The 12,937-nt window shown below is 54.1% G+C and overlaps 1 protein-coding gene across 8 annotated transcripts in view; it reads left to right on the top strand.

Annotated features, from left to right (window-relative positions):
- RGS3 (regulator of G protein signaling 3) overlaps positions 1-12,937 on the top strand; it is a gene marked incomplete at its 5' end in the record, with an annotated part of 121,755 nt that overhangs the window by 97,963 nt on the left and 10,855 nt on the right. For 7 of the 8 annotated variants that reach the window (XM_080671390.1, XM_080671387.1, XM_080671396.1 and 4 more), the window contains one exon: positions 8,660-9,661. In XM_080671390.1, the coding sequence (XP_080527516.1) occupies positions 8,660-9,661 (1,002 nt within the window). Of the gene's footprint in view, positions 1-5,541; positions 5,722-8,659; positions 9,662-12,937 lie in introns of those variants that run through there. The other variant, XM_080671397.1, reaches the window with a different exon arrangement.

Raw genomic sequence — 12,937 nt, 5'->3', positions numbered from 1 at the left:
GCTTTCTGTTTCCACCATCTCCAGCCCCACCTCCCCTATCTCCACAGCACTAAGTTTGCACTGCTTTCAGGGTAAAGGCCAAATTCCTTAACATATCCATGCTTTCCTGCTCCATGGACCCACCTGCACTTCCTCGAATGTTCCCTGCCGTCTCCTTTCCCAGCCCTGTCCGCTTTCATAGCCCCCTGGGGTGGCAGTGGGTGGGTGGGAGATGGCCTTGGCCCCTCACCTGGTTCCCTCCCTCTGAGGACTAATGCCTTCAGGAGAGAGAACGGGTCTTGCTCCTCTTTGGCTCCTTGTCCTGCACGGGCCCTTGCTCATGGCTGGGGCTCCGGAGGTATTTGCTGAGTAACCCTGGCAATGGGGGTGGAGGTGAGGGTGAGTAAGCCAGATGCTCAGCCCTGATGAGCCAAAGCAGGGCCTCCTCAGGCCATGAGAGGAGGGCAGGGCAGGCATTAGCAGGAGAGGAGAGAGCCCTCTAGCCAGGCCATCCCAGGGCAGCGTTTAGCTGGGCTCCAAGGGATGGGCAGGAAATGGGCTTGAGGAAATAGAGATCTTAGGGAGAATGTCTCTCAGGCAGAGAAAGAGGGTGCCAGGTGGGAAGGGGAGCGGTGGTAGAGCCCACAGGTAAACTGGTTCCTGAGCAGAGGGCCCTGGGGTGGGTGGGACAGGAGAGACCCAAAGGCCCTAGCGCTCTCCTTCTGACAGAGGGAGGCATCAGTCACCACAGGGAGAGGAAGAGGCTGGGAAATGCCAGCTCTCAACGCCATGCCTTTCAGATGAGAAGAGAGCTACAGGTGTGAAAGGGTCTCTGGGGCGAGGGGAGGAGGAGCGGCAGAGGCTGCGAGCGCAGTTTCCCCCATGCAATGGAAACAGTGGTCTCTGAGTCCCCGGACGAGAAGAAACGTGGCAAGGTGGTGACAGGGCTTAGAACTGGAAACTCAGACCTTGGGAATGCCTCCTCCTGCCTAATGAGAGGCTGGGCATCCAGGAGGGGAGGGAGGCATCCCGGCAGGCTCCAAAGGCCAGGCCTGGGGGAATGTCCTTCTGCTTAGCCTGGTGGCAGTGCCAAGAGTAGGGAAGGTTTCTTAGAGGAGGCTCCTCTCTTCTCATGCCTCAGGGTGGCTTTGTCTGGAGAGTTTCTGAACTGCATGAGCTACTTCTCCTCTTAGCCTCAGTATTGCTTTCCATAGAATGGGTATGCTCGCTGCCCCCCCTGGACCCCAGAGAGACCTGTAAGTTACTGTGGGATCCTTTAGGAACAGAGAATTTTCCATCTGCAATTCAATTCCTCCTTCCTCTCGCTCCTCCTGCAGTTGGGCCTCTGTTTCTAGGGAACGTGTATGGGTAGCTGAGTCCAGCCGGCTTGCCAGCTCCCCATCCTGGCACAGGTGCTCTGAGGTCATGCCTCTTTTCACTGCTTCCCGTCACAGAGGGAGCGGTATGTGTTGGAACTGGTCCCAAACTAGATTCTGGTCTGGACTCTGTTCTGATTCCTTGGGCATGTCACCATCCTTCTCTGGGCCTTACCCACCTCATCTGTTAACTGAGGCTGTTCCCCACAATTACCCGGGGAGTCAGAAAAAAGTGGAGGTACCCAGGCCCTACTTGTAGGGAATCCAGTAGGTCTGGAAGTGGGCCCAGACAGATATATTTTTAAATGTGCCACAGGTGATTCTACAGTGTTCCTCTGTTGAGAACCAATAGTCTGGATCAGTGCTTTTCAAATTTCAGTATGCAAATTAATCAGCCGGGATCTCAGTAAAATTCCAGGAGATGTGGACTGAGGCCTAAGATTCTGTTTCACATGAGCTCCTGGTGCTGCTATTGCTGGTTCTTGGCCACATTCTGAGTAGGAAGAGTCTAGATGGACCCATGAAGTTCATTGGATTTCTCATTCATTCATTCATTCATTCATTCATCAGACACTTAAGATTGGAGTAGTGAGGATAGAGGGAGAACAGTCTCCCAGGGCTACAGAATCTGGACTTTATCTGGAGGGCATTGGTGAGCCACATCAGGTGTCAAGCAGAGGAGTGATAGGGTCAGATTTGCACTTAGACATCTCCCGGGCATGACTCAGAGAATGACCAGCGGGGTCTGGACTGCTGCTGGGAGGTTGACATCAATCCCGATGGAAGAACACAGTGGTCTGGAGGGCGGTGGTGGCAGTGGAGATGGAGAGAGTGGAAAGATTACTTTTTTTAAAAATTAATAATCTATATTTTTTAGAGAAATTTTAGGAATTGAGAGGAAAGTACAGAATGTTCCTACACATGCATAACCTCCCCCAGTGGAATGATTCTTAAGATTTTATGAGGGACAATCAGGGAGGGTTTGGTGATTGGCCAAAGGGGCAGTAGCGAAGGAAAAGGGAGGGAGAATGATACCCAGGCCCCTGGTTTGGGCAACGGCATCACTGATACAGAGGCCAGAGGAGGAATGGACTGAGGAAGCCCATGCATTCAGGGGGGGACACATTGAAGTGGGGGCACTGATGGGCTATCCGTCGGAAGGTTTCCCTCTCCGTGCCTGGACTGCAGGTGCTAGCCTTCCTGGCTCAGGGCCTTTGCATCTGCTGTTTCCTCCCCCCGAGGGAGCCCCCTGGCCAATGAGCAGATTTCAGGCTCAGTGTCGGCCCACAGGGTGGCCTTCCCCACCGCCCCTTTCTTCTCTCTCACAGCACCTTATAGTTTTCCTTTGCGCAATGGCTCGCAGTTTGTATTCACTGTTTGTTTCTGTGGGCGATGACTTGGTTAATGTCAGTCCCTCCTCTCTAGCCTCTGAGCTCCACCAGGAGAGGCCATGTCCTTCTCGTCCCCTTTGTGTGCACAGAGCCTAGGACAGTGTTTGGGAGCCGCGCTGTCCCACGAGTGCTTGGTGGACACTTACTGATGGGACAGGGCTTAGGAGGCAGGTCTGGGCTGGCCCAGTGGACTGGGCATTGTCAGTGGCCAAATGGTGATTATAGCCTGAGGCGTGGGGGGTGCCTGAGAGAGCAGCAGGACCCGGTTATGACTAAGGAAACTGAGGGTCGGAGAGGTTACGCCCGAGTTCACTCAGCCAGTGGGAAGCCGGGAGCAGTATCCAGAGGGAGCTGGCCCCCACCTTTAGGCGTCAAGAAGGTGGGCCGGAGGAGATGGACTGAGGCTGGGTTGGGGAGCTCAGTGTCAGCCGAGCAACTGAGGTTCCTGGAAGCCAGCGTTGAGCCAGGAACCCAGGAGCCAGGCCCAGAGCGTGCCAAACTCGAAGGAGTAACCCATCCCAAGTCAACCTGGAGGTCAAACGCTGGGCCAGAAGTCTAATAGCTGCTCCCTTTCTCCGAGGCCTTTCGAGTTCACAGAGCACTTCCCTGTCCTTTCTCAGACTTGATCCCCTTAGCTGTCTGGGACAGGGGGCAAGAGGCGTCCCACCCCATTTTATGGTAGAAAAAAACCCAGAAGTGATAGCCTGGGTCCACACAGCTAGCAAATAATAGAGTGAGGGTTCCAGCCCAGGCCTCCTGGCTTTATGTCCAGTGCTCTTTCTGTAAAATCCTAGCTGTGTAAGGACCACCCCGAGATGGAGGCAAACCCCAGCTCACACCTCCTGGTGCCCTCCCCTCCCCCACCTCATTCAGGAAGTGGCTTTTGAGGGCACATGTGGAGCTGGAATGCGTAGTGGATGTGATGAGTCATCTCAGTGAGAGCTGCAGGTTGACTCTGAGGTCAGCAGACCTGGCTCCACATTTAGCAGCTGTGTGACATCGAGCAAGTCAGTCCCAGCAGCTCACGGCCATCCCCAGCTACATTAGCTGGTAGGGACGAGGGGCTAGAAGCCAGAGCTGGTGTGAGCAAGAGCTCTGGTGTCACACCTGCCAGCCTTCCTCAGCCCGTTCTGAGCCCTGGATTGGATTGGGGAGAGGATTTGATTAGATCCTCAACAGCAGCTCCATTTAGAGGGCCTGGTTCATTTCCTGTGTGCTTCTAGCAGGCGAGACATGGACAGAATTAACCCTGGTCCAGCCAAGCCAAGGAAGTGATGGGTGGGGGTGAGAGACTCCCCGCAGGAGAGGGGCAGCTGCACTGAGGACTTGGGACTCAAGGCCATGGGCCAGCAGACTGGTCTCTCTGGCCGGATTGTTGTCACCCCAATCAGTTGCAACAGCTGCCTAGCTGGGTGTCCCCGCTGCCTGCACTTCCTCCATCAGAGCACTCATCACGCTGGACAAGACGGATTGTCCAACCTTTTGTTTGTTTTTTTTGCTCACGTAACTGAGGCAAGGATTGTGTCCCACTTGTCCTCTGCTGTGCCCCAGTGCCTCACCCTGTGCCTGGAGAATGAATGAATGCATGCACGTTGTCCCAGTCCCCCCACCCCCTGCCCTGCTCATCCTGCCCAGAGCAGTTTTCACGTAGGACGCCTCTGCGTGTGTCATTTCTTTGCTCACAGGACAGTCCCATGGCTGGCATCTATCTATTCTGTGACATGTTCTCATCTTTATCTCCTCTCCTTTCCTAATTCTCTCACGTGCCACCCCTCCCCCCAGATTTCTGAGGTTTCCTGTATTTGCTCCAGAGGCCCCCTTCTCCCAAGGCACCCCCCATCCCAGCTCTCCAAAGAACACTGGCCTGACCAAACCTGCCTGGTAGCCCATCAGGAGCACAGGACAGAACCAATGAGCTCTGGTCCCTGTTTGCAAGTATCTGCCTGTGGGGGGTGGGCCCAAGTTGGGTAATGCTCAGCCTGCTCCCCCTTCTAGACCCCTGAGGGTCCCAAACAACTTGTGTATAAGGGTCTAAAGAAGCAGGGAGAGACCCTCTGCCAGGAGACATAACTGAATCAGTCTCCGATTTCTTAGGTCATTTTCTGAGCTCAGCTCCCCATCCTTAGACTGATAGCAGCCACCATTTCATCAAATGCTTCTCCTGGGCCAGGCCTGTGGGACCACTCTTGTGAGTCCGGTGTGATATCACGGCTCTGTGTCTCTCGGAGGCTGGGGGGCTTGGCCAGAGTTGCACAGCTGGAAAGTGACCTCACAGGGATCAAAACCAAAGTCTGACTCTGGCGTCTGAGCACCAAAATGCTGGGCACCTGAGAGCCCTTCAGTCCTAGGTGGTTTCTCAGCTGCCCGGGGCAGGGCACCCCTGGGGACAGAGGCACTTGTCCTCTGGGCTTTGTTTGGTTTGGCCTCAGTTTAGGACAAGATTGGCAGAGGCAGGCTGACTTGCATTTCTGGTTTTGGGTCTGTTACTGCACTTTCCTGAGGGGTGGGCAGGCTCAGGCAGGCTGCAGGCACCCCTGGGACAGGCAGGGGCCTCAACCCTACCCTACCCCCACCCCCCAGGAAAGGGGGAATGCAAATGAGGCTGCTCCTTTCTCAGGGCCACTTGGTGCCTGGCCCAAGGGCACCGGTTGCTGCTTCCTTCCATTGGTCCTCCCAGTGGGGGTGAGCTGAGCCAGTGTGGATCATCAGGGAGCTGGCTTTGGGCATTTGTTTTTCTTGGTGGAGACCGCTCCCTGGTGGGTGGGGCGATGGGCGGGGATCCGGGCTGCTCTGGGGACTGAGATCTGAAGTAGGCTTGGGGAGAAGGAGCTGGAGGCCCGGGGCTCTAACCCCCGCCTGGCCCTGATTGGTACCTTTGGGCAAGTCCCTCGGTCACTGTCCAGGCTGGGCTCAGTCTTCCTGTCCGTTCAGCTGAGGCTTTCTCTGTCCGCCTGGGAGCAGCCCTTAGTTTCCAGGTGAGATTTCTGCATTGGGGGGCCCGGCATCACAGCCACCAACTTTGATTTGGGGTGTCTGGGTTTGCTCCCAGGGGTCCCTGGGAAAGGCATGATGTTGTTTGAGGTCTATGATCTCAGCATTTCCCTCTCGATCTATTTTTAGTCACCATGCCTACCGGCACCATAATCCCATTGAGAGTTTTAACTTTCTATATTGTTCTCCTGGCTGTTACTTGGGCGTGTTGGATGGCCCATTGAATAGGTGGGGACCTTGAGGCCCCGAGGATTTAGTGACGGACTCTACCTGACCCCGCAGTGTGAGTCTAGGTTGGCCCCTGCCTCTCTCTGGGCCTCAGCTTCCCTCTCTGTGCAGCGGGGATTTGGGATTGCTCATGTTTCAGGGTCTGAGGCTGCGAGGTCTGTCATCTCCAGGAAGTGTCATCTCCTAGATTCGGGCAGGATTTCCAGGGCAAAGAGTCCATGGGGTGCACGGGCACCTGTCTTTGGCTTTGCCTGGGGACCAGACCCTCCAGATCCTCCTCCAGTCCTCTGAGGCCTCCCCTCCCTTTTGCAGCCACCACCTCTGTGGGGGTTGGGCACTTTCACTTTCATGCTCCCAGGCGGTGGTTCTTACCCACACTGTGCTTTCACATCCCCTCTGGTGCTCCCAGACCCCCGTGTGACCCCTGACACATGTGTGCAGCACCTGGCTGGCCACTTGCTCCCAGATGTGAGGTCTGGCTGGGGCTTCACCATCACAGGCTCCTGAGGGCAAAGGGGTTTCTCAGCCTCTGGTGCAGCCTGTTAGTCTCTGGGTGGCTGTGCAGTAAGTCATTCACTGCTCCTTGGCTCAGCTTTCTCATCTGTCAAATGGACATTAAGGGTCTCTGTCGCAAGAACTCTGAACTGTGTTGTAGGGGTATGTACCCCTGAAACTCTTAGTGTGTGTGTATGCACACATTCTCATGTGTCTGTACAGTTTCTGTGTAGGTGTGGTGCCGCCTTTCCTTTTCATTAGTACTAGTTGGTTATGGCCTCTTCATGGACAAAACTGGGCTCTAAATAGTTCTAGCAACAGCATTCCAACTCCTGGACTCAGATGAGCCCAGGCCTGAGACCTGCTTCCCCTGTGACTACAGCACTGTGGACACTCCCCACCTCTGCGCCCCAGTCTTCATGCGAGACAGCTGCCTTCAGACTTCCTCCAGGGCACTCTTTTCCCCTTTGCAAATGAAATCTACAGGAACCCAGCAAAAACTCCCAGGGTTCTCGGGGTTGTGCGCAAGGCAGCAAATGCCTTCTCTTCTGTGTGGGGAACTCCCGAGGTTCCTCCAAGCACAGTTTCAAAGTCCCCGGGTGCTCCCTCAGTGAGGGTCCATGTGTCCGTGACATCTGGTTAGTCCATGTGTCGGCAATATTTTGAAGTTCTTGTTTCATTCCATTTATTATTAAACAGCTACTTAAAAAAAGATACTTAAACATTGAGAGTACGTTATTTTTTTAAAAATTATTGTTGACAGTATTATAGATGTCTCCCAACCCTTCCTTGGCCCCCCTCCACCTAGACCCTGCCCCCCGCAGGCCTTCACCACATTATTGTCTGTGCCCATGGACTATGCATACATGCATATAAATTCTTTCGTTAATCTCGTCCAGTCCTCCCACCCCCTTCCTCTCTGAGATCTGTCAGTCTGTTTTATGTATCCATGTCTCTGGCCCTATTTTGTTCTTCAGTTTATTTTGTCCAGTAGATTCCACATATAAGTGATATCATGTGATATTTCTCTTTCTCTGACTGGCTTTTTTTTCGCAAGCATAATAATTTCCAGGTCCATCCATGCTGTCTCAAAGGGTAAGAGACCCTTCTTTTTTACTACTACATAGTATTCCATTGTGTAAATGTACCACAGCTCTTTTATCCATTCATCTACTGGTGGGCACTTGGGCTGTTTCCTGATCTTAGCTATTGTAGAGAACACTGCTATGAACATAGGGGTGCATATGTTCTTTCTGACTGGTGTTTTGGGATTCTTAGGACATATTCCCAGAAGTGGGATCACTGGGTCAAATGGAGATCCATATTTAATTTTTCGAGGAAACTCCATACTGTTTTCCACAGTGGCTGCACCAGTCTGCATTCCCACCAGCACTTGTTTATTGATTTATTGATGGTAGCCATTCTGGCAGGTGTGAGTGATATCTCATTGTCGTTTTAATTTGCATCTCTTTGATGATTAGTCACGTCGAACATTTTCTCATGTCATTTGGCCATCTGTATGTCCTCTTTGAAGAAGTGTCTATTCAGTTCATTTACCCAGGACTTAATTGGATTGTTTGTCTCCCTGGTGTTGAGTTGTGTAAGTTCTTTATATATCTTGGAAGTTAACCCCTTATCAGGTGTATCATTAGCGAATATGTTCTCCTATACAGTGGGTTGCCTTTTCATTTTGTTGAGAGCAAGTTCTTATTTGAACAATTCATTAGGCTTTTTACAAAAACCTTTGGTTCAGGTAGAAGGTACCCTTCGGTCCAGGATTCTCCCACTTAGTGACTGCTGTGGCTTGGGGCTTGGTTTGGTTCTAGTCCATGAACGCAGCGAGAGCCTCGCTTCTCCTTTACTCAGTGGTGACTTACCCACAGCGGGACTGGCCTGAGAGGGCCGTTGGGAAGACTGCATAAGGGGTTTAATCTGGCATAGCCCCTGGCACACAACAGGAGCCAGACCATGGCGGTTACCTCTCCTCCCCTCATGTTTTTGATGGGGCGGTAGTTTTGAGCAAGGCGTTAAGGCTGGGACCAAAGGGGGCTTTTAGGTTTTCATCTGGTGCTTTGGCTTTCAGACTGTGGGGTGGGGTTCGGGCCGCTGCCTGATTTTGTTTCAGCCTCTGTGTGCGCAGTACCTGGCACCGTGTAACCTCCTCTTCTGAACCTTTGTTGTTTTCTCGTTGTTTCCCAGATGTTTGAGTCGGAGGTGGATGAGAAAAGGGAGATGCCCTTGGAGGAAGGGAAGGGGCCAGGTGCCGACGACCCCCCACCCAGCAAGGACCCCTCTCTTGGCCAGGAGCCTCTTTCGGGACAAGACCTTCCACTCAATAAGGACTCCTCTTCGGGCCAGGAACCATCTCCTGGCCAAGAATCCCTATCGAGCAAAGACTCAGCTTTCTGCAAGGAACCCTCACCATGCCAGGAACCCCCACCACACCAGGAACCCCCACCGCACCAGGAACCCTCACCAACCAAGGACTCCCCATCATGCCAGAAACCCCCTGCAGCCCAAGCCCTCCCTCCCTGCCAAGACCTCCCTGCTAAGCAAGAACCCTCTCCCAGCCAAGACCCTCTACTCAGCCAAGACCTCCCTACCATCCGGGACCTTCCTGCTCAGGACCTTCCGCCATGTCAAGACCTACCCCCCAGCCAGGCCCCGCTACCAGCTGAGGCCCTTGCTGAGACCACGGGCCCTGGGGACCCTCCAGCAGCCACCGGGGGCCCGCCTGTGGCCTCCAGGCCAGCCTTTGTGATTCCTGAGGTCCGGCTGGATAGTGCCTACAGCCAGAAGGCAGGGGCTGCGGGGGGCAGCTCCGGGGATGAGGAGGATGCAGAAGAGGCTGAGGAGGGGGAGGAAGGGGAGGAAGATGAGGATGAGGACACAAGTGATGACAACTACGGAGAGCGCAGCGAGGCCAAGCGCAGCAGCATGATAGAGACGGGCCAGGGTGCTGAGGGCGGCCTCTCGCTGCGGGTGCAGAACTCGCTGCGGCGCAGGACGCACAGTGAGGGCAGCCTGCTGCAGGAGCCCCGCGGGCCCTGCTTCTCCTCTGACACCACCTTGAACTGCTCTGACGGAGAGGGCACTGCCTCTTCCTGGGCCATACCTTCGCCTCGCACCCTCAAGAAGGAACTGGGCCGCAACGGGGGCTCCATGCACCACCTTTCCCTCTTTTTCACGGGACACAGGAAGGTAAGAAGGCCGAGGGTGGAGGGGGCGTGGGTACATGAGATGGTGGGGGGGGTCCAGGAGCTGCAGGGAAGGAGCAGTCACTTTATTCCACCCCCACCAGGACATTCCTGCTAAGTCTTCCAATGAGTTCTTCCAATGAGCCTTATCCCCATTTGACAGAGAACAAAACTGAGACCCAAGAGACCAGAAGGCAGAACCTGGACTTAAACCCATGACTTTATGACTCCAGATATCGTGTTCTTACAGCTCCATTGTACTGGGGACCCCCACAGAAAGTAGAGCAGATGCAGCCTAGCCCAGGACATTGTGTATTTGGATCTTGAAGACCCAAGATAGTAGCTGGAGAAACAGTTACAGTTTCCATGTGGCCCCGGGCCCAGCCAGATTAGAAATCCATCAGCCGAAAACAATGACAACACATATTTTATGTAATTTACATTACCTCATTAATTCTCACAATAGCCCTATGAAGTGGATACGATTATTGTTCCCCCCAGAGGAGGAAACTGAGGCACTGAGGTTGTCTCACTTGCACCAGGCTTTTAAATACCAGAACCAGAGTTAGCATCTGCCTCCAGGGCTGGAGCTCTTCACCACTGTGCTCTTTGCCTCCTGCAAATATTTACACCGAGTGGCCAGATTGTTATGATCTCTGAACGCATAATAATCTGGCCACTCAGTGTATATCCTATATAATAAAAGGCTAATATGCAAATTGTCCCCTCGACCAGGAGTTCAACCAGCAGGCAGGCCGGCCAACCGCCCATGTCCCCTCCCCCTGGCCAGGCTGGCCAGACCCTACCCATGCACGAATTCATGCACCGGGTCTCTAATATATATATATATATTGAGTGGCCAGATTATTATGCATTCAGAGATCATAATAATCTGGCCACTCAGTGTATAAGTAGAGGAATACGAGTGTATTGATTTCCTGCTGTGTGCCAGGCTCTGTGCTCTGGGCCCAGCTGGGCCCCGGCAATGTGTGAGGCTGCCCTCAGCCTGGGAGGCGTGAGCTATCTGTGTGGGCCAGGAAGGTGGCCCACCCGGGAATGACTGCACCATGTCCTTGAAGTCCATTAGCCAGCTCGAGTCTGGGTTCTGTCTCTTACTGTGGAGCCTCGGGTGAGTCACTCAGCTCCTCTGGGCCTCAGTGTCCTCTGAGGAGCAGAGATGAATGGCTCTCACGTCCCAGGGTGGCTGAGGATAAGCCGGAAGCGTCTTATCCTGAGGACATTCGTGCAGACGCTAAGCGGATGCTGTTGAGGTGCAAACAGCCAGCGCAGTGCAACGTGTCGTTGTGACGACTGTTGTGAGGCTAGGTGGGTGGGGGTGGTCAGTGTCCACAGAGGACAGCTGACCCTCAGAGACCTGGGAGTTCAGGGAGGAGAGACCCCAAGGCCCAAGGCCATCAGGGAAGGCTTCGGAAGTCTTCTCGCTCTCTCCCGTCTCAGCTTCCCTCAGCTGAGCCTTGAGGCTTGAGCAGGTTTGGAACAAGCAGAGGGGCTGAGACAGACATTCTATGGAAGAGGATGTGGCCTGGACGAAAATGTCCACAGGAGCCAGTCTGGCTAGAGCAGGGGATTCCTGAACTGCAGGGATGGCAGGTGCGTGGCACCTGGGAGGAAGGTGGTCGGGCTGGCAAAGCAGGCTGGGGCCCTCAAGAACAGGACCTTAAACTTTGGGTCCAGGATGGGAACAAAATCCCAAAGGAATTGGGTCTGGATCACAGTTTCCTCATCTGTCAACACATGTGCTTCTCAAACTTTGAAGTGCTTCCAGTTCACCAGGAGGAGGCTATGAATATACAGTTTCTAAGTCCCCAACCCCAGACTTCTGGAATCAGAAATTCCACGGGGGCGGGGGGCGAGGAGGATGCTCAGACCCTGCAATATAGACAAGCACCCCCCTCCCCCGGGATTGTGATGTTCCTGGTAGTTTGAGTGTCACGGTCTTAGGCCATTTCTTTTTTTTTATTTTTGTTTTTATTTTATTTTATTGATTTTCTACAGAGAGGAAGGGAGAGAGATAGAAAGTCAGAAACATCGATGGGAGAGAAACATCGATCAGCTGCCTCCTGCACACCCCTGCTGGGGATGTGCCCACAACCAAGGTACATGCCCTTGACCGGAATCGAACCTGGGACCCTTCAGTCCACAGGCCGATGCTCTATCCACTGAGCCAAACCGGTTAGGGCTTAGGCCATTTCTTGATGCAGCTGCTACAGGAGAGAGTCCAGACCTCTGTCCTACTGAGGTGAGGCCTGGACACTCTTCTCTGGAGGACGGCCGGGGTCTGCCATCTGCCTTGAGCCTCTCAATCCTGATTGCCCCTCCAGACCCATCCAAGTTCTCTTCCCTTCCCCCTTGCTCCAATGGAAATACATATAATATCGATAAACTCACACACATTCATGCACACACTTCCAGTTCCCCAAATTAGCTGACCTCAACTCCTATTTTGGGATAGGTACTTCCACCTGGGAGTCCAGCAGGCCTGGGCCAGCTCTCTCCGCTTCCTCCTTTGGGTGCCCAGGGTTCCCGCTGGCCTCCTCTCCTCCCCCACCCTCTTTTGGCCTGCTGCTTCCTTTCTTGGGCTTGAGGGACTGAGCTGGCAGGGCCTCGGAGGCTGCCCCAGCCCGTGGTAGCTACCCTTCTGTGTGGCTTCTGCTTGCTGGGCCCTGAGTCCTTCATCATCATTCATATCCTGTTCCCTCCAGCCAGCTGGCTTTAGTAAGAAACCTACCCTTGTCAAGGGGAAGTAAGGTGTAGGCTGGACAAGCACCCCGATCTCTCTCCATCCCTCACTGGCAGTGGGCAAGTCCCTGTCCCTCTGAGCCTTGGTTTCCTCATCAGTGAAATGGGTATGGTAATAACACCTCCTTTGTAGGGTTGCCGAGAAGATTAAATAGCCCGACTCAGGTAAAGTGTTAAGGGCAGGGCTGCCACTTAGCACCTGGGGGGTGCTCCATAAATGGGGATCGTGTGGACAAGAAGGAGGAGGAGGATAAGCCACAAGAGGAGTAGCAGTTACCCCAACACGCACCAAGTGCCTCCGCTCCCTTTCCTAGCGTTCACAGCACTGCTTCAGGGAGGGCCCAGCTGTGCTCACCTTGCTGTGGGGAGCCTGAAGCCAAGGGAGAAGTGTTTTGTCCCAGACCACACAGCGAGTGCAGCTGGACAGTGGCCTCACCCTTGTCCCGTCCCCTCTGGCTCCAGCCCAGACCCTCATGCTGGGGAGGGGCAGGGGCAGGGGGCTGGCAGCTGGGGAGGCAGC

The sequence above is a fragment of the Plecotus auritus genome, assembly GCF_963455305.1.
Source record: "Plecotus auritus genome assembly, chromosome: 5".
In the NCBI taxonomy this organism is placed as follows: Eukaryota; Metazoa; Chordata; class Mammalia; order Chiroptera; family Vespertilionidae; genus Plecotus; species Plecotus auritus.
Note: the sequence above shows the minus strand (reverse complement) of the source record. Positions and strands in the feature narration are given on the sequence as shown.